The sequence below is a fragment of the Syngnathus acus genome, chromosome 4, assembly GCF_901709675.1.
Source record: "Syngnathus acus chromosome 4, fSynAcu1.2, whole genome shotgun sequence".
NCBI lineage: Eukaryota > Metazoa > Chordata > Actinopteri > Syngnathiformes > Syngnathidae > Syngnathus > Syngnathus acus.
Genome location: NC_051090.1, coordinates 1,667,023 through 1,687,540, shown reverse-complemented (window position 1 = coordinate 1,687,540; position 20,518 = coordinate 1,667,023). Strand labels below are relative to the sequence as shown.

At 44.9% G+C, this 20,518-nt stretch overlaps 1 protein-coding gene across 3 annotated transcripts in view; it reads right to left on the bottom strand.

The window, feature by feature from the left end:
* Window positions 1-245: 245 nt before the first annotated feature.
* dennd1b (DENN/MADD domain containing 1B) overlaps window positions 246-20,518 on the bottom strand; it is a 67,235-nt gene continuing 46,962 nt past the window's right edge. For 2 of the 3 annotated variants that reach the window (XM_037248700.1, XM_037248702.1), the window contains 10 exons: window positions 17,779-17,904; window positions 15,836-15,937; window positions 13,032-13,122; window positions 12,258-12,298; window positions 11,141-11,176; window positions 10,991-11,047; window positions 10,328-10,417; window positions 4,479-4,570; window positions 3,945-4,170; window positions 246-3,834 (listed from right to left, as the gene is read on the bottom strand). In XM_037248700.1, the coding sequence (XP_037104595.1) occupies window positions 3,103-3,834; window positions 3,945-4,170; window positions 4,479-4,570; window positions 10,328-10,417; window positions 10,991-11,047; window positions 11,141-11,176; window positions 12,258-12,298; window positions 13,032-13,122; window positions 15,836-15,937; window positions 17,779-17,904 (1,593 nt within the window). In that variant the 3' untranslated portion in view covers window positions 246-3,102. The remainder of the gene's footprint in view (window positions 3,835-3,944; window positions 4,171-4,478; window positions 4,571-10,327; window positions 10,418-10,990; window positions 11,048-11,140; window positions 11,177-12,257; window positions 12,299-13,031; window positions 13,123-15,835; window positions 15,938-17,778; window positions 17,905-20,518) is intronic. The other variant, XM_037248701.1, reaches the window with a different exon arrangement.

Below are 20,518 nucleotides of genomic sequence, written 5' to 3'. Positions count from 1 at the left end.
TGCTCTCTTGCCACATTTTTGGAAACGTCAACTCCTCCACACTACTGTTGTGGTCGTCATTGTACAGCATTAGTGTAAACAGTCACCATTATTTTTCATCTTACTCACAGCAGTAGTTATGATTTTTTTTTTTTTCTCCATGGTTTATTTACAGCAGTCAATAAATGTAAAAAATAGCTTCTCCTACAAGGCAGATGATGTTAAATATTATAATGCAAGGCAAAAGCAACATATTTGCGTCATTCTTTTTTTTTTTTTGATTGACTTGCTAAATATTTCGATAAATATCAATAATTATGAATGAACCACAATCTGTCAAGCGAATAAGAACCGAGTCTGAACATGCGGGCAGAAATGAGAGTGAGGATTTAGGGCAGTATATTTTATATTATCGTTTCTTTTTTTAATTTTAAAAAATAACATCTAAAACATTCAAATTGGGTGTTATTTACAACATATAACACCAATTATATATTATTTCTGTAAAATATACTCAAGAAAAAAATACATGTCTAGTCAGCTGAAAATATTTTTTTTGTTTTGAAATGAAGACCTCTGAGAAAGCTTTTTAAATGCGTTTTTTTTTTAGTTTTTGTTGACCAAAAAAACGAAGCGAATTAGCTAAAAAAAATCGTAAACTAATGGAGTAAGAAAATGAAAAAGATGTCTATCTAGCAAAAGTAAAAAAACAAAACTAAATCAAATAAAATGCCAGGAGGTTCCTCCTGTCAGAAAAATATCACCTGAGTTCATTTCAGGTCATTTGGTTCAAACTACTTTCACTCATGAAACAATCAAAGGAGCATCTGATGATTTCCACATTGCATACTCCTAGCGTGCTTTTAATACTGTACCAGGTATCCTCTTGTATTATTATTATAAGGCACACCACACACAAACGCACACGCTCGACATGTGGCTTATTCCCATTAGAAACTAACTTGATTGTTCTTTTTTTTCTTCAAGTAGTCAAAAGTATGACCTTTTCAGTTTTTTTGGAAATGTTTGCATAGTCACTATGTGTTTGAACGTGTGTCAGTGAGTAGGGCCGCCGCCGCCGCCGCCGCTGTGAGCTTGACTCTGGATTTCGACTTTTTTTTTTTATGGGAGTTACGAGGTCTGCTCGTTTCGATGGCCGCCCGCCAGCCACTTTACGAGCAAAGCGTTAACGGGGCAGCGGCGGCAATCTGAGAAATGGCCGCTGTTAAAGTGCCAGGCTGACTGGCGTCTGGTTGAAATCACATGAACGGGAATAGCATCATACCAAGCACAAGGGGGGGCGGGGAAAGTCAGACTCTCCACGTTCCATGGATGTGGTATGGTCTGAGCTGCAGTACAATCAAACACGCTATCATCAGTGTGCGACTGGAAGCTAAGGAAAGCTGTCGGAGCCGTCGTGTACTAGTATGCTCTTTGTCACATACACTAGTAGCCGCCTGCACCTTAATAATAGCACCACAATTGCCCACGAGTAGTCCTGCCACACTACTAACATGTCGTTGTTTTACTAGTATGCCAAAGTTGCTCAACTAGTGAGCATACATGTTATACAGTAGTGAAAGGCAGTGGTAAAGAAAAGGAAAGACATCTACTAGCGCAACTTAATTGGTCTACTAGTGCGCTCAACTAGTGAGGCAAAAGTCTGCATGAGTTAACAACTGTGTGCCACGAGTACTTCAGTGGTATTAGTAGCATGCAGATGTCCACTAGTGCAAAGTTTTACTGCACTAGTTGTTTTTTGTAGTTGCCCTACTTGTGCGCAAAAGGCAGTGGCTGCTGGAAATTCTACTGAATCGTCTTTGGCATACTAGTAGGACAGTTACATGTTACTAGTGAGGAAAAACGGCACTAGTTGACAACTATGAGCTATGGTTGGTATTATAAAATTCTACTAAAATGCCACATTTGTTCTACTTGAGGACAGAAATGTCATACAGTAGTAGAACAAAACTTGACTAGTGCGTCCAAGTCGTTCTACTAGTGCAATGATCGTACTAGTACACGGGCACTGAATAAATGCTCTAGCAACTAACGGGATAGGAAATGGAAACAACACAAAATGGAAGACACGACAATAAGGAGAGTGCAAGCGACATGGTGCAGGATGAAAAAGGTTCTAAAAATAAAAAAGTTATTCTTCACATGGACGTCCCTTGTGAGTGTCTCCATGCGCAGTTGATTATCTGGAATGCAACTTTGACGAGCAGCTTAAAGCACATCATCCAGGATACACACAGTCAGTATTCCGCCCGTCCACACAAAGACGCTTAAAGTACCGTTCACGTCTGAGAGATGTCACGCACGATTGAGTACCTACGAGGCGCTCCGGAGATGAACACATCACATGTCCGCTTAAGGCATGGTGACAAGAAAGGGTGCTTACCAAGGCTCATGAGGACCGCTGATTTTCATTTTCTTGATATTACTTGAAATACTTGTGGATGGGTTGGGTTGGGGGGGGGCTCGATTTGTTCATCTGAAATGTGACGACCTTTGACATGACGATGGGACGGGACATTGTCCGTCCCGTTTGGAGACATCTTTTCTGGAATGTGAAAAATGCAACATGAGCGCTAAAGTTGGCATTCCTGGTGTCATCATTTTTTTTTTCTTGTTACTCAAAACAAAAATGTGCAATTTGCAGGAGATTATACAGACAAAAGTCTTGGGACAACGCCTACTAATCGTTAAATTGATCGATCGGCGATTGGACTACCGAGACCATGTAGCTGTCATTGTGTCCCAATACTTTTGTCCATTTACAGGTGCATCTCATTTCGAACACGGTAGAACATTTTGAATCGTTGAATTCAAAACGTGGAATAGATATTACACAGATTAAAATTTTGGTTTTCATTAACTGTGAGTTACAACCATTAATATAAATGACATGTTTTATTTCATTGAGATGCACCTGTAGCGTGTTGCCAATATCTTTTTACTTCTTGCATCAGTTGTAGAAATCAGTCCCTGGATAAGATCTTGTTATTGTCTAGCAGTTTCTCCTGTTTTTTCACCTCCAGGTCCCGTCCTCACATTTCTCGCTAATTCTTCCCGCCGTTGACACGGAGCGACTCCGTAGCGGCTTGTCCGCTCAGAAAGTTACGAGTGCTCTGCGGCTTTGCCGTGGTGGCTATTGTTGCAGTGAACCTGCGAGAGCTGCAGGCCGCTGTGGAGGACCGGCCCGACGCAGCACATGGACTCGATCTCCTCCAGGAGGCCTCGATCCTCCATGGACGCCCCCGGGCTTTTTGCGTGAACCGGACCCGGCGGTTCCTCCGTGTTGTCCTTCTCCCAGGGGACCTGCACAGAACATCTGGCCCTGCTCTCCCTGCTTCCCTGCCTCTTCAAAGACTTCTCCTTATAGTGCTTCACCGTCTCCTTGGAGAGCACTTTCCTCCTCAAGATGCCGGTGGAGCCCGTCGGGTTCTGAGCCGGAGTGGGCTCGGTGCTGCTTTGGGGCTCGGAAACGGTCCGAGCGCGGGCCGCCGGCAGCGGGGAATAGCTGGGAAGCGAAGCCGCGTGAGACAAAGTCGGCGACGGCGCGGTGGCTGTAATTGGGCGAGATGCTGACGGCGAGGAGGAGAAGCGGTCTCGCGCTTGTCTCCCCGGAGGTAGAGGACGTGGACCGGGTTGCTCTTGTGTGGCAGGCGCAGGAGGCACGGGGGGTTTCTTCAGGCTGCTCTTGGTGGGCTGTCTGCGTGGGGACGGGGGGAGGTGCTTCCCGTGGACCGCGCTATCATCCTGACCCATGTTCCAGCCCCCCTGCTCCCCCCCTCCATCGCAAGCCCTTTCCTCTGACGGCTGACAGTCGCCCGAGGCGTTTACCTTACTCTAGAAATTAACAGACAAAGAGGAATTATGGAAGAAATATGCGAACAACACAATCACAAGATTTTGTTTGGGTGTGCGGGGGGGGAAAAAAAAGATTATGTGTCTCATACCGGGGCTTGGTAGTCCATGTCCTCCATGGACCTGAAGAAGTCCAGGCTCTTGGCTGCACTGAGCTTGCCTTGCTCCATGGTGGTGGTGTTCAGAGAGTCCAGGATCTCCTCCAGCAGGTTCATCTTGCCTGATTGAGAGGGGTCCATGTCCAGTTCCAAGGAGTACGAGTCATCGCTGTCCTCCTCCGTGTATGACGGGACATCGCCGCTGTCCTCTGATGAGATCCTACATTGGAATAAGTGAACACATTTCAGGGTTTCATTTTCTATTAATCATTTGGTTATTTTTAGCTTAGTTAGATTAGATACAAAACAATGATTTTATGATAGAAATGAGGCAAACATTGGCCATTTGAAATGTATTGTCTGGTCATAGTACCTCGTTTTACCAATAATGTCCACTTGGGGGCAGTACCATCATGACTTAAAAAAAACAACTTGCCTGGAGCATCTTTTTTCCCTTTTAACATTTTGTTCTTTTAAATGTATTCTAGAGACAATATGGATCGTGGCTTCGTAACGCTCAGAACTTACTTGCTCGCACTGTCCAGCTCGTCATCATCAAGCCCGTAGCCAAGCTCTCGAGGGCCCATGCTCATGGGAGACTTGTTGAAGTTTTGCTGTGAATGGGGAAAAAAAAAATGCAAATGCAAAATGAAAAGAAAAAGTAAATAGAAGACGATTAGAGGAAGCTATCTGGCTCGGCCTCGAGGGACAACGCTTGTTTTATTGGACCAGAACCAAAAGAATTGAGACTCCATTAGTCAAAGTGGGGTCTTGAGAGTGTTTTTAAGTGTTTTATCAAATCGAGCATTAAGTCGGTGGTTCTGAGAGCAGGCCCGTGTAAGTGCATTAACGATCGGCGTGGTAACAAGTCGGCACATGGTATTTGTCAGCGCTATGTGCTGAAAGATCAGTATGTGGTGCCGTTTAGTGACACAGCGGGTTTAATAAGCCACCTGTGTAACATGTTTAATGTGCGGGTTCAAGAAGAGACAGCAGCTTTACGCGGCAACACGGGACGCTCCCCATCTGCCGCGGGCCACTTATTAACATGGCCTCCACCACCGCGCATGCACGCACGCACGCATGCACATGTTCCTCCATCACCGGTGCGAGCGTGTGCTCACCTTCTAATTGACATAGCCCTCACATTTGTTTCGACTGTGGACAACAAACCTAAATGAGGGGTCATTGCATGTACCCTCCTATGGAAAATTGAGGATTCATTTAATTCTATTTTTATTCTAATGTCTATATTATATTTTTCTAAAATTATATGTTATTATTTTTATTATAATATATATTTTATTCTAAGCTTTTTTTAAACATGTTCCTGTGTTCAAGTGCGGTAATGATGTTCAAAAGACTTTTTGGAAATAAAACCTCTGCCTCGTTATTGATGAACACTTTTGCCTACTAAGCTTCTGTATTTTCATTTGAATCAGGACGGTGTCACTTTTCTGAGGGTGGTACTTACTGTCAACGGCACTAGTTGATTGCTCGATGCTAACTAGTAGAATGTTATGATGAGACTAATAGGACAAGTAGGACAGTCTGTTGTGAAGAAATGTCTTACAAGAGAGGGGAAAAAAATAGTTACAAGCTAGCCACAGTCGCTCATCTGGCATGCTGAATTGTCTCAGTACATGGACTTTAAATGGGCTATCAAGAACATCAAACAAACGCTGCAACAGTTTTCCATATTTTGTCAACCACACAATCAAAAGCCAGAACAGGAATAAACACCCTCAGAGAGGAGCACGGGGGGTGCTTTCGAGTCTTTGCTGCTCAGAAACCCGAGACGCAGCGATAAAAGATAAACACGGCGTGCAAAATCCTGCCCCGATGGGTGACGGGAGAAAAAATGGAGCCAAAAGAAAACAAATCCAAGGACGGCCACGGCGCCGTGGTCCGAGCCGGCCGGTCTTCATTAGCGGTGCCAGCCAGATGGGCGGAACGTAACGTTCGGCTGGCGTGGCCTCATTTGGGATACGCGCACGTCCAGTTAAGACGTGTGCAGTAGTCACTTAAGCCTCTCAAGTCGTGGACCTTAAGCAGGAACACATGTGGTGCCAGCGCTGATTGGCCAACTTCCGTGCTAGCTTGGAGCTATAATGAAAGAGATTTGAGAGAGGGGGGCTCCGGCCCAGGATCCCTAAACAGCATTTAATGGATTCCTGTGTCGGGGCCGTAAATCTGGGGCCAGGCTGGCGCGGCCAAGCAGAGCGAGCGCCCATGCACCTGTGTGCACGTCTTCCCGCTCGGCTGCAAAGCGAGGTGTTTATTAAAGCAAGGCCGAGCCCAACAAAACACACGCAGGTCATCTCCGTTACAGCTTTGGTCCCGTCTGTCCGAAAAGTTCCACCCCCGGGGGAGCCGTAAACGGACGGCGGCCTCCCTCGCACGGCGTTTGTAACGACAACTTTGCTTTTGCTACTTTTCTGCAAAGAGTTCCTCAACAGCAGTTATTTGTCTGACTGGTGAACTCTGCGCACCAACGTAAAGAACAAAAAGCCTGTTTAAGAGCCCAGGCACCCGCAGTCAAATATCGTCAAGCCTGGGGCCTGACAGCGCCGAGGAGAACTTGACAAAGAAGAACAACAGATTATCATACTGCTGCTCCATTAGCTCCTCGCTGTGGGCTAATAAGAAGCTGAAAGGTGCAAATGAAAAAGTCATCCGGCTCACATTTTCTCTCTTTCTGTCACTCCGCCGTCACTTTCGTCTTCCAAGCGCCGCCAGTCAGCGAGGGGGAGGGGGGGGGGGGCACGAACGTGAAATCATTTTAGCAAAATGACCTCAAGCCTGCATTTGGAGAGGGAGTCGATTCTCCTCCATCAAGGAGCATGTTTATTATCTCAGCTTTTGTTTTTTCCCCCCTCTCTCTCTCTCTCTCTCTCTCTGACGGGAACATTTATGTCTTTCGTTATCATTTTTGATCTTTTTAGCGCTTTGATCCGAGCTCCAGTGTGCTTGGCGGTAGAGCAAAAGGATTGGGAATACCTTCAGTAGCACATTTGGACATAAAAGCCAACACGCTCGCCGCCCGCTCGTCGCCGCCGCCTTCGCAGGCCGGCCTGCGAGTGGAAAAACCAAAACCGCTCCGACCTCATCCGTAGCACCTTAGCAGTCCCAATGCCTCCAAACATTTTCTACTTCTGACGCAACACATTACAGTTCCTTTCTGGTTATAAGAGGAAAAATCAAATCATCGGCATCTATTTAGCCAAGCGCTTTCCTCCGCTTATGCGGGACAACTCTCACGCTCTCTGTGGCGGCGCCAAATTGGACATTATGTATTTCGTAGGCGTTTTCTGAGTAGCCACTCATCTCCCAGCTTGGCAGTGTATGTAAAGACATGGCGGTAAAATGCAAAGAAACCTCGGGGAGAAGCAGAGACTCTGCAGAAGTACGGCCAAGTCTGCCTGTTTAAGAGCAAAAAGATTGTTTGAGAAAAAAGCTCCGCTGCTCGTCCATCCAACTGGCCTTGGCTGAAAGCGCACTTTGAATACGGGAGCCATATATATAAAATGTGCTGCATGCTTATTTTATGAAACCTTCAAGTCTCATCCAGGTGTCTGAGTGAGAAGATGCAGTACACAGTTACTGCCTGCAGATGGCACTTTGGTTTCAGCCCAAGCAGTGGCGGCTGGCTCCATGATATGCTTTTGCCTTCAATTCAAGCTATTTTATATTCACCCTAAATAAATGTAATTGCTAGATCTTTGGTCTGGGCAATACGAGGCCTCTGCAGCACCTGACGTCCCATGTATTATTATTATTACGTATTGTTACGATCGATCAGCAGGAAGGACTATAAAAAAAATCGAGAAGTGTACAGTGTACAGATATTACAAGGTCGATCTTTCCATCTCTCTAACTTGCTCTCTATATATACACATACTGTATATACATATATGTTTATGTGTGTTTGTTTGTGTGTGTCAGGCATCATTTTCTACATTAGAGCACGTGTCAAGTTATGTGTGTACACATTATATCGTGTAGGTCTCCACTCGCCATGAATATATGAGCTGTCTCCCACTGATAGAATCCACAAACATCCCCAACCATGCATTTATTCATACACGCAAGACACATACTGATCCACCTCTCCGGCTGCGGATATTTTGTAACACTGAACGCGAGGAGACCTGAGCCCAGTCACAAGTCCGCTGGTTGATTGTCCATAACTTGGTCTCAGCCACCTCTGCTCTTTATAGAGTTGTCACTTTGTGACTGGCCTGACACCATCATCCACCAAGTGCTCCCAGAACATAAACGGGCCTTCAAAAAAAGAGATGTGAGCCAAAACAGTGGCTGTTGTTTGAAGCAAGCAGCCTTGTTTTCATCAAACCAAAGCAGTCCTCCTACATTCCTAATCAACAAGCTCTCCAAAAGGTTCCAAATCACCCACACCCTGCACATGGCAAATCACACCACAGCGCAAAACTTCATTCATCTCCTGATGTGTTGGTGGTTTTAAAAATGAATCATTGAGGGGATTGGAATGTTTTTCATCCAATTTTTGAAGGTTGGGTTGATTGCGGATGCTTCTCAGGTCACACAACAGGTGAATGCAGGAGAGCAATGTCAAGATTTTCGATGCTGTAGCAGGGAAGTGTCGATATAAATTTGTTAGTGGGCTCATTGTTGACAAAAAGCATATTTCAAGTACCTGATTGTGACTTAAATGCGATGCTAACGCTTCATAGACGATTGGGAAACACACAAATCCCTCCAGGGTTGTTTAATCATGCTAGTTTACGCAATCTAATCTTACTGCAAGTGTTGCGCTGATGCCAGCGGTCATTTTAAACCACACATGGCGGACCAGGCTCACAAGAAAAAACATTTTTTTGTGCTCAAAATACACTTTTTTGTTCTATTGAACCTTCTATTGAACGTATTTTCGTTATTGCGCAATATACATATATTTTTTCAATTGTATGGGGATATGTGTTTTTTTTTTTTTTTAACCACCAATCCCGCTTAATTCTTATTCCCAATGACCTCAGTTGCCGTGAACACCTGGTTCAGACCGAACAATATTATCACAATATCACAGCGAGGAATGCGGAGGGAAAAGAACACAGCAAAGGGGAGAGAGACACAGAGATAAGATGGATGAGCTACAAAGCCTGCCCCCCCCCAAATATAACACTTGGTTGTGTCCACCACATTTGCTAGCTTGCAAGGTCACATATTTTTAATCCAACGTCACCAAATGAACTTATATGAAAATGTGATTTTGTGTTACTTTAGAAAATCAAAGTCTTATTTGCAATGACATGTAAAGATAAATTGATACGCAGAATGACTCTGTGGGGAATATTTTATGAAGGGGGGTGATTGTGATGGAAGAGACAGCCCTACATGTAATATTTATTTGATAAATATCTATTTTTTGATTTATTATTCCTTTCGTCAGACAAGTTCTTTCTGTCACTGCAGTTATTTTTCCGCAACAATTGCGTGTTTGCAACAAACGTGAGTTTCTATTAAGAAAACGCAGAATGTTGCGATGACATTATATGTGGCTGGACAATGAGATACACTTGGGTCTTATGTGACCCTCCTACAATGGTCTCCAGGGACCCGTTACCGTAGCAATGAGCAGCTCTTAATGACACCGACACGACTGTGAGCGAGCGAGCGAGCGTGTATACTTGTGTGTGTCGGTAGGTTGCATGTTAACTGTTAATTTGAGCGCATCCTTTGTATGCAGCCAAAGAAGAAAAAGAAAAAAAAACGTAATTGCCCTTCCTCTGCTTGCCCACCCCAGGCCTTCGCACCTTCTTGTGTGTTAAGAATTTCCAGCCTGGTTGCACACACTGGACACACAACGCTAATGAGAGGCCCCACAATCACACACACAAAAACTGTCACGATATGTTGAAAATAGAAATTGGGAGCCTTTTCATAAAACAATGTAAACTGTATAAATAAATAAACTTATTTGTGTGTCTGTCCAGTCATGCACATTTAATCAGCAAATTCCCTTAAAGCTGAAAAGTGAATGTTTACATAAACTGAACACTGCAGTACAATCCAACTTTATCTCATCGTGTGTGTGCGTGTGCGTGTTGCACAACATAGACACAAAGAAAAATCGCACTTTCAGAGGAAATGCTGACCAGCATGAGTTGCGTCTCCTGTCCGCACTGTTCTAGGAACTGTACCGCCTGTGCAACAGCGGTGTGTCGAAAGAAAATAAAAAAGCTTATCATTATATTTGGCACACTGACAAAGTGATGCGCTTCCAAGAGCTTCGACACGGCAGACAGCGAGTAAACCGAGGTGGCTACATCCATATCAGTCAAGCTCGGGGATGATCAGGGCAGAGGTAGTTAACTAATTTGCTGGTGTGTGTGTCATACCCGTCTCATCCTTTGCAGTCGCCTTGGAGACAGGCTCTTGGTACTAGTGGGGGACCCGGCACAGACTGTCATGCCTTCCTCCTCGTCCTCCTGTGAGGCCAAAATAGTCCAGATGAATCGCAGTTACAAACATATCCACAAAACATTCCGTCCATTTTCGTTGTCCATTGTCCGCTCGCAGCTGGCAGCAATGTCAAACATGTTGACGACGCCTTCAAACAACAGAGGAAATATCTTTTCGGAATTTTCATGTGCCACTCTGAGCATGTTTTACAGAGCGCTGCATCTTGCTTATCATCAGTGTCCCGCTGACAGATCAAACTGCTTTTGCCTCATCAAATCCAGCAAGCTTATGGAAACATACACCTCGTTACATTAGCTTTGAGGAAATCACAGGCTCGCTGATGAAATATGCACACAATCAAGCGGAGGCCGGGGTGACGTGACAGGCCGTAGCCAGAGGGGCGGCGGTTCAAAATGTACAAGCACGAACAAAGCACCGAGAGGGCTTTGCCGATCATTAAAGAGTCCGGCACGGGAATCGCCAGCTCCATGTAAAGCAGCTTCTTGCGATGAGGGACGTGCGTGGCTGCTTGGCCAGTGTATGTGTGAAGAAATACGTCTTTGGGCATGTGAGGTGTGAAGGTCAAAGTTGCTGCTCACCCGCGCTTTAAGTCGTCCCTTAATGTCCCGGATGCCCCTCTTGGCGTGACTTTTGGCCTGGGAGGAAATGAAAATTGCACTTTTATTGATAATAATAATAAAGTCGTAAAAAACAGCAGATATGCATCAAACTGCCATTTGCGCATTTACCTTTATCACCGCTGTATTGATGAGCGCTCCTCCCCTCTGTTTACAAAAAGACACATTGGTTACATGAACAACCAAAATGTCATTGACATGGCTTTGAATGAACTGTTAGTATTGTCATATTGTTATCTCACACAAAAGTAAAAGCTAGTGGTACACCAGCTTGCAATAAAAAAAAAAAAGATCTGGTGTTGCCATGGGGACTGTAGATCACCTGACTTAGTGGTCCATAATAATGGCGGACTAGCAAGGACAACCTGCCATCACGTAAAACCAACAATATACTTTTGCGTGTTAGATGAAGTTTTACTGACTTTTCCAATTTTAACTCCGTTTACGTTCTCGACCTTCAGCAATCTCCATCGTACTGTGATTTTCGATACGCAGAAGCCATAAATAGCAGCGCAGACAGCTGGCAAAGTATCAATCACTGCTCACGTTTCAAGGCATTATGGCGCTTTTTATTTAGAAGCGGACGAGAGAAAGGACGCCACTTGATTGATATTCACTTTGAGGCCGGCGGAGCAGCGTTCTCTTCCTGCCGCATCTTTCCTAGTAATTTCTTTGTCATCCGGCACGTGCTCCCTTCAGGTCCCGAGTAAAAGCACAAAGCGTTGGCTAAACAGCTAAATAGAGAAAATGGCAGGAGGCGTTTCAGAAGTCGGGGGAGAGCGGAGGAGGATGGGGGGGGGCGAGGTGAAGGCCCCTCTTATAGATCCCTGTCAGTCAGGAAATGTGAACTTTAACAAACCTTTGAAGAGCACTCTAGAGAACTAATTCAGCCTCAGCTGACAGCGGGGGGAGACTTACAGACAGTCAGTAGAGTGAGTGAGAGAGAGAGAGAGACAGAGATTGGATTGGGATATGACAGAGATGAAACCAGGGAGGGAGATAGAGAGAGAGAGACAGACAGTCAGAAAAGGAAGGAGATGTATGTATGTTCCCGGCTCGCTTTAACGCCCATGTTTGCGGTCAGATCGTCACGTCACGTCGTGTCATGTCAAATCGCTTGCGTGTCTCCACCGTCCGGCTTCAAGCAAGCCCGAAATGCTCGGTGGCGGCTGCACACGGACATCCGGACGCTTTTAATTATCTGACATGAAAGGAGTCATGTGAATACCTTGACAGTATGCATCCACTGTTGGTAGGACTTTGCGTTACCTGAGGAGAAAATTCAGAAATGAAATGATTTCATGTTGACATACAGTTAAGAAAAGCTATTTTAATGTGTTTTTTTTTTTTTTGGTGCCTGTTTTGGTGAAAACAGGATATAACGGTAACGTCATCTGACCTCATGAGTGTTCATTTGTCGTTTTATTTGGATTAACAAATGAAAACATAAGTGACCCAAGAAAACAGGTGGGTGTAATTTTGCTGCTTTTATTTGGTTATCGATGGTGCCAAAGTTGCCAATAAAACAGATGACGAATGTCTAGGGCGGCACATGATTAAATGATTTGTTTATGCTTGTAAATAGAACAAAGGTGTCCTTTGGGATTTCATTTCCTCTCAGATGTCGACAATTGTAATCGTCTTTTGTATTATCCAACCAAATTCATCGTGCGCTTTTAATCGTGTCAAACATGAATACGACTAATTCAATTTGAAAAGGTCCTGCTCGGCTTCTACATTTGGAGTGTCACTTTAACATCTTTTTCAAAGCTCGATGTCGCCTTTTTTGTCAATAACAATTAGAATCCAATCATCATCAGTACATCAAATCAGCACTTTAAAGTTTGGCTGTCACCTCGGAAGAACTTTAAGACGCCTTGTTTCATTCATCGCCTTTTTTTTTTTCTTCTTTTCTTTACACACAATAACTTTCATGTCGAAGGTGAAATATGGCAAGTTAATCCAAAGCGACTAATTGATGGACAGGTCTGCCACAACTCACTTCCACAAAAGCCCCCTTCTGTGATCTCTTCTTCAAACACGTCGCTGAAGCCGCGGCCTGCGTTCAATTTGGCCAGCCGTCCGTCGATGAACTACAAACATAAATTACAGCTGCTTTATTAAAGAGAGGAGGAGGAGGAGGGCCGAGTACACACTTAAAGTGATATACAGACACGTGCGCAGAGTCAATCCCTGGGGCGACACCGGCCGGGGGTGTTGTTATTCCTCCCCGACGGAAGCGCAAGACAAAAGATTAGATGCTTTGCAGGTATTAGGAAGTGGCTAATGCGGAGCAGGTGAGGGATTAGTGTCCCCACAAATGAGGAAGTTTCATTTCCGCTCTTTGGAACACCTAACGCAGTCTCGTAAATATAGGAAACTCCACAAGTGTGAAAGAGACATTTATAAAAATAAAAAACTGGTTAAGGCCATTATAACTACAGGTAGGACCAATATTTTTGGACTATATTTACTATATCTACTATATTTATGGATTTATTTATTGAGTCAAATTAGATGGCTCACGATATGGCAGGTGCCAATCAGCATAGAAAGTCAGTCACGGTAATTAAAAATAAAAAAGTAGAACAAAACAAGCGTTTGGCCCAGCCCGAACCAAGTGCAGCCCTAATTTGTTCCTCTTTGCAAGTGTGTCAGACATAACAACAAGAGCACAGGTTGTTTTTGGCCATGTTGTCCTCCGGGACTGTCTGTTAACTAGCAAGCCACGCAACCACCCGCTCCTCCGGTCAGGGGCTTGGAAGATCATCATTAGATGGTTTTAATGAGAGGTGAGAGACTACTCGGCGGCTCTAATTAGCGCACATAATCAAGCCAGATCAACAGCCAGCCAAAGATGCCACTTATCTTACTCAGACTGATTACCTGACTCATTGTGGCCATTAATTAGACAGAGTGGTCAGCGCAAACTAATGATTTCCTACCTAACGTGTATCAAGAAAGTGAGAACAAATTAGCTTTTTTTTTTTTTGCTCACGTCACCGATTTGCTTTTATGTCAGTCAACATTTCTCTGGCTTGTATGCATTCTAAATGTCATTAACTTGTGAAGTCAGACCAAGGCTGCGATGGATGATAAATTGTTGATGGGTCATAAGTTGTGTGAATAGAAGCTCTTGGCAATCGTCTCCCGTATATTCCAGTCAACTGTGTGCGGCTTAGATTTATCGTGCTGAGGAAGAGTTCATTGACTCAGACTCTGCTAGCAGAATGTGTGTGTGTGTCCTGCTGATAGGAAGCAGGTTGATGCCATCAACCTTTCCCCCGCATTCTTTGAGCGGCCTGAAAATTGATGGCCTGTTGGGGTGAGACGAGTGCCAACATTTGGGTAATAAATAGAAAAGAACATTTGGGACTCAAGCCAAAAGACAATTGCAATTTCTTTTGTTTTTATGTTATGGATATGTATTTCCTTGATCGGAAATGGCCACAATCAACGATCTGTTCATTATTTTTTGGAACTCTTATGAGTAATAATATGGCAGGGCAGGCTGTCTTCAGTTTTTACAATCTTCCTTTTCATTGCCTCCTATTTTCTCGATTACACTGAATTTATTGCAGTAGGTCAGCACTGCGCTTTTCAATTTTAATTGAAAAGAAATCCGTTTCATGCGTATCAATAACAAAAATAAGTTGGGGTAAAGCGATACTCGGGCATCAATTCAACTATTTGCGTGGATTATGATGGAATGAAAGTGATCAAATTTCCTCATTTAAATGACAATTTAGCTGATTCCTGCATGAACTTGAAGCTATTATTAAAAAGAAAAAAAAAAGTACAGAGCAGCCAAGCCACACAAGTTGAGAGTCCCAGTGTTCCTTGACGCCTGGACCGTTTGTGTGTTGTTGGAGCGGATATGGGTCAAGGCCAGTGCAGAGCTCGCGCACGCCACTGGCATCTCGGTCGAAAGAGGAGTGGGGGAGATAAGCCCATCCCATCCCATCCCCCGTGCAGATAAGGGCGCGTTTTCCCAACGTCGGGAGGAGGCTTTGAACTGCGCCTCTCTATCTGCTCTGCTTTGCCCTGCCTGGGAAAATTATAGATGGAGCGCAGTGTCCAAAGAAACAAAAGGCTGATTGAGGGCCTCTCGGCTGTACTCCGGGGGGTAAATCACACTACTATCACGGGTCAGAGATCACAAAGAAAAGTTCAAGGGGGTGAAGAAAAATGTTCTTCATAGCAGGGGTGTCTTTCCACCACGTTGAGGATGGCAGAAGAGCCATACGTGGAAGGAAAGCTCTTGCACACACAAGGTGCATGCATGCATGTATTAGAAATTGTCTTCATTCAAATTCTTGCAACACGCTTGTGCTGGCTGAGATAAGCGCTGTAAACATTTTCATGGGGTCAGTAACCATCTATGAATCCGGGCTTCTGTCTTGACTGCTTCGCATCACCCGGGGGGAAAAAAAACAATTCTACAAGCGAACTGGAATTACACCGACTCAGCACATCATTTGCTGAGCGCACGGCAGAAAATTTGCGACAAGATCTTCTACATAATGATGATTGTTTTTTTTTTGTGAGGCAGCATCTCATGAATGTTGCAAAATGGGGTGCCTTTTTGTTAACCACTTCCACTAGTTGATCTGATTGACGGCTTGGCCAGACGGAACCTTCTGCCCGTCATCTTCCCAATACAATTTGAGCAGGTCTCGTTAGCAGTTTTTTTTATCAGCACCGCAAAGCAGTAAACAGTGCAACAGATACATTGGCAAAAGACAAAAATGATTTCTACAATGCCATCATCAATTGGCCCAAATACAAAAAAACACGAGCTTGCACCTGTTTGAAGAGTTGCAGGTTGACAGCCATGGACAAAAAGTTTCTCATGGTGCTTGAGCGATGGCTCACAAAGCTCTCCTCGCAGAACGTTATTGGCTCCCCCTTCAAGAGTCCACACAAACAGGATTGTTTTTAGGACGACAAATTCATCATTTGAACAAATTGCTTTTCCATATGTTCTCAAACCTTTTTGCACAAAGCAAAATACTCACAAAGTAAAACCATAATGAGCAACATTCATTTTAAGTATTATTTTAAGTCACCGTAATATTATGCAGAGTTTGAACATTAACACAATTATAGTCTCTGGAAGCACGCTACTTAATGATAAACTTCAAATGCACTGCATATAAAAGTCAAATCAAAACAGATTTAATTCAGTAATTCATTTGTGTACCACTAGAGGAAGCCCGCATAGCATAGCACACTTTGAGAATCACTGGTTGATAACTAGCACGTGTCTGCTCGAAACTTCAAAACTCTTTCAAAATAAGTATTTCAACAAATTTCTTCATTAGTGGGTCGAAAAATATCTGAGAGGGGACATGACGGCAAGAGGAAGGGGGGGGGGGGGGTCCCTCGGTAGGGAGGGTGTACGCAGTCCCAGTAAATTCCACAGCGCTCCGCATGAAGACGTTCTTACTGTTCCTTACATCATGCCTGTTGGCCTGTGAGCTGTAGACACAGACGATGACAACAGATCCACTGCGAGCCAATCACACGGAGCCCCCAGTCATTTTCAGAACATGATAATTAACATAATTCTCACATAGTGCAATGATGCTCTAAATTCTTTGGCTGTAAAACAATGCCTGTTGTCTGGTGGTCTGGCTGTGAGCACAGTGTGACATAAAAAAAAAAAATACACAACAACACTTGGAGGCTAACCCCATTTTCAGGGATGGGCGGATGATCGCAGTGGCCCAAATTACATCACAGGAATAATGCTCCACTTACATCACACGATAAAAAAAAAAGTTTTCAAGGCTCATTCTCTCATAAAAGGGGTGTTGAATCATTTTTTCAGGCCCCATCTGGCTGCCGATGCCTACGGCCTAACTAGCAAAACAAAACTGAACGACGGCATGCTGGGAAATTCACTTCATCGGTATTTAGAGAAGTCAGTTCAGGCTGCTTAAGTGATTTTATAGCCTTGGCTCGATCACCTTGATATACACCATGTCGTCGATGACGAAGTGATTTGAAATTCTCAGGTGGTGCTTTAAGCTTCTGCGGAACTCCTAGTAGGTGATAAACACCTGGCAGCACCCGAGCCGGAAAACGATTGACCTATGAAAAGCTTTTCCAATCGTGGGATTTCTCATTAGCATTTCCCAGTGAGCTTTCATTTACAACTCAGCGAGACTCCCGCCACGTTTCCACGCCCTTCCTTCTGTCAAGACATACGGGCCGGTAAATCACAGCGATAAGAGTCGCTCGGCAAATATCGGCGCGGAGGCATTTGCGAAAATGCTGTCTGTAAGAAACCGCTGCGAAATCACGCCACGCGCATGTACGCATCATCGAGTGCGAGTGCTCGTGTCAGAGAGGAGGCAGTTTGTTCGTGTACTGTCTGTATTCGCAGAAACGCAAGACAGCATCAATAATGTAGCATCTTGGCGAGTGGGAGTCCACAAAGTCCAATTAGTTTCAAAGCTAAAGGAACAAAGGCTTCGCTATTTGTCAAACAGGACATGCTGTAGTCGCCCCGGCCGGCCGGCCGGCCGGCCGGCTGTCCGGCTTCTGACTCAGACCTGATCTGCAGAAAAGATTCACTAAAGTGATGTTAGCAGGCCTTGCTTGGCGCAGGAAAGGCGGTGAAAAGAGATCTTCAAAAGAAAGGTTCAGAGTCTTTGACATTTGACAGGCCCACCTGAAACTTGCACTCTGCCTGCAAACTCACCTTTGAGGCAATTCACGCTTTGCGGACGGCAAGCACTTACGGGTTTATATCGGAGAGCGTCCCTGTAGGAGCCGAAGAGAGCGGCCTGCGCTCTCAGGAAGGCCCTGGCCACGCCGCTTCCTGTTGCCGTTGATTGCTTCTTGAGCTTGCCCTTCAAAGAGTACACCTGGTGGAAAACAGGACGAGAGAAATGCGGTGAGGGAGGATACGGAGGGGTAAAAGTGAAATTATTACCTCTGAAATTGGCAAGCGAGCCCATTCCGAGTGTGAAATATCACATTTGCAGGTCATCGCAAAAAAGAAAAATAGAAAGGAAGGCTGGAGCCTTTTCAGGGAGAATATGCGTTTTGCTGCTGGGAGCACCTGCTGCTTTGCTAATTGAGCAGAGGATGGGGAAATGGAAAGCCACATCCTTGCTTTTCCTCACATAGCCATCACCTTTTTTTTGCTTTCCATTTCTTACTCCCCGGCTTCTTCTCCTCCGCTGAGTTCCCCTCCCCCCTGATGGCTCCCTCTAGAAAGATCCTCTTGACATAAAATGTCTTTAATTATTTCCCCCCCTCTCTTAGCTCCGAGACTCCAGGCGAGGAGAGGAGAGGAGCAGCAGGCCCGAGCTTGTTTTAGGATGACAAAAGATTCACCCTGGCCGTGGTCCCCGGGGAGTCTGGGAAACAAGTTGTCAAGAGTCTCTCCTCACCTGCTCAGCAGCAGTCTGAGGACTGAGCGAGGAGAAAGAGAGTAGGGAGGGAGGGCGGGATCTTTTCATTGGACTGTACATTTGATCAGGTTGTAATTTACGAGAAGGAATCATCAAGTCAAATTTTCACATTTTTGAAATTATTATTTAAAGTGGGGTGTGTTTGCCATATAACTAATACGACCGTATATTCAATGAATATTTCTAATATTCTTATATTTATAAAACTAAATATAGCCAAAATAGTCATAAAAACAAATGCAGTATATTGACAGCCATCCTGACTTTGAGCGGGTCGCGTCCATCACCAAAATGACACCACGCCACTCAGCACGACAGGACAATCGTGACGAGAAGCGGCGGCCATTGCTGTCTGGGTATCCACAATTAGCCGGTGGGAGGAAAGAAAAACTTCAGGGAGGAGAAGCAAAGTGTTGTGAGAGCTCAGGCGGAAAGGAAGAGAGAGTTGCGAGCAGAAGAAAGAAGGCAACAGAGAGAGTGTCAGTCTTAAACTGGGACAGAGACAAAATGAGCAGCATTTCTCCTGGGCTTTTGCTTTCCTCACTCTCCTCTGCGTCCCCCGCACTGCCATCGCAAATGCTCCCAGGCATCAAACGGAAAGTTTATCACGGTTAAATTAACAAGTGTCATCTCCATATTCACTCATTGTGCTAAATGCTTTTATGTTTGTGTAAAGCTCTTTCTAGAATTAATATTTCATGTTGATATTCAGATTGCTTGCAATTCATTAAAATGTCTTTTTATTTCTGCCGTATTTGGCGGTGGGGGTGTGCGAATCAAAGTGAACACAATGTCAGTCTAAGTGGGGGAGGCATACCCCCAAAGACTGGCAGACAAGACGGGCTAGCTGACTTTACTGAGCGCTCACAGTTAGTTGTGTGCAGCGGCGGCGGCGGCGGCGGCGGCGTTTGAACGGCTGAGAGCGTTGCGCCGGCAAACACTTTTTAATGAGGTGGGGACACAATCACTTGTGTTCTCTGCTTTCACTCTTAGGGGTGAAAAAGTTCTCTTCCAAAGTTTAAGGCTGATTAAAACTCCTCCTATGTCACATGTGGGCGATCAATCGACAGTTACAAATATATCGAGTGGTGAGAACTTGATTATTGGTTACGACGCGAGAGCAAAGCCCACCGGCTCTATCGCGACGTATCTTTTTTTTTTTTTTTTGCATATCACATGAAAATAAGTGTGTTTGGTAATTGGAGTTTGACTGCGGAGCCCGCACGGCAATCGTCAGGTACGTCTCTACGGTAATGCTTCTGTCAAACTAATTAACTTCTCCACTTTGAGTGAAACTAACGAGACGCGTACAGGCATCAGAGGAAGGCCGGGCTCTACAGGTGATAACCCGATTTGGCACTGACATTTTTTAGTGTAAAGTCACAGTGGCGGTGATGAGATCAAAGTCGGAGAGTCCCCCATTGGGTCCAATTAGAACTATTGCATTGTGCACGGGAGGGGGAGGGGGCGAGCCAAAGAAAACTGTTGAGTTATGGTATTCATAATCTATGCAGAGAGGCCTTTCCAGCCCAGGTCCTCTCCCCATAGCTGTGATCTTTTCAATTTACATCAAGGGAGGACGGTCGCGGATGAAAGCGGGGCATCCGAGGCGCGTGTGCGCGGCGGCGGCGGCCCACAGAGGGCAGACACGGGGCCTCATTAAGGCCCGGCCCGCTCGGCCCCAAACAGGCTTTCAAGTGCGTCACGTAAAGAGCACGGGGTCAAAGGTCAGACAACGAACAGATCTCCATTTAACTCTCCAGCTGGAGACGGTAATTAGCAGGTGCAATGACGAGCTAAGCGATGATAGCGCGCTAGCGGGACAGCTGTGCGCCGTGCATTAATAAGGAGCGGAAATAAAGAATGCTTATTCCGCTGACATTCGGGCAAATCTTTCAAACTAATCTTTAGAAGAGCCTTGCTGAAATATTGATCTTTACTTGTTGAAATAAATGCACCACTGCACTGGGAATGTTACACATGCATGATAAAAATGGATTGCATATACTCGATTGGATGACGCCACGGGTATGCAGCTAATGTGGATGGGGATTGAAAACAA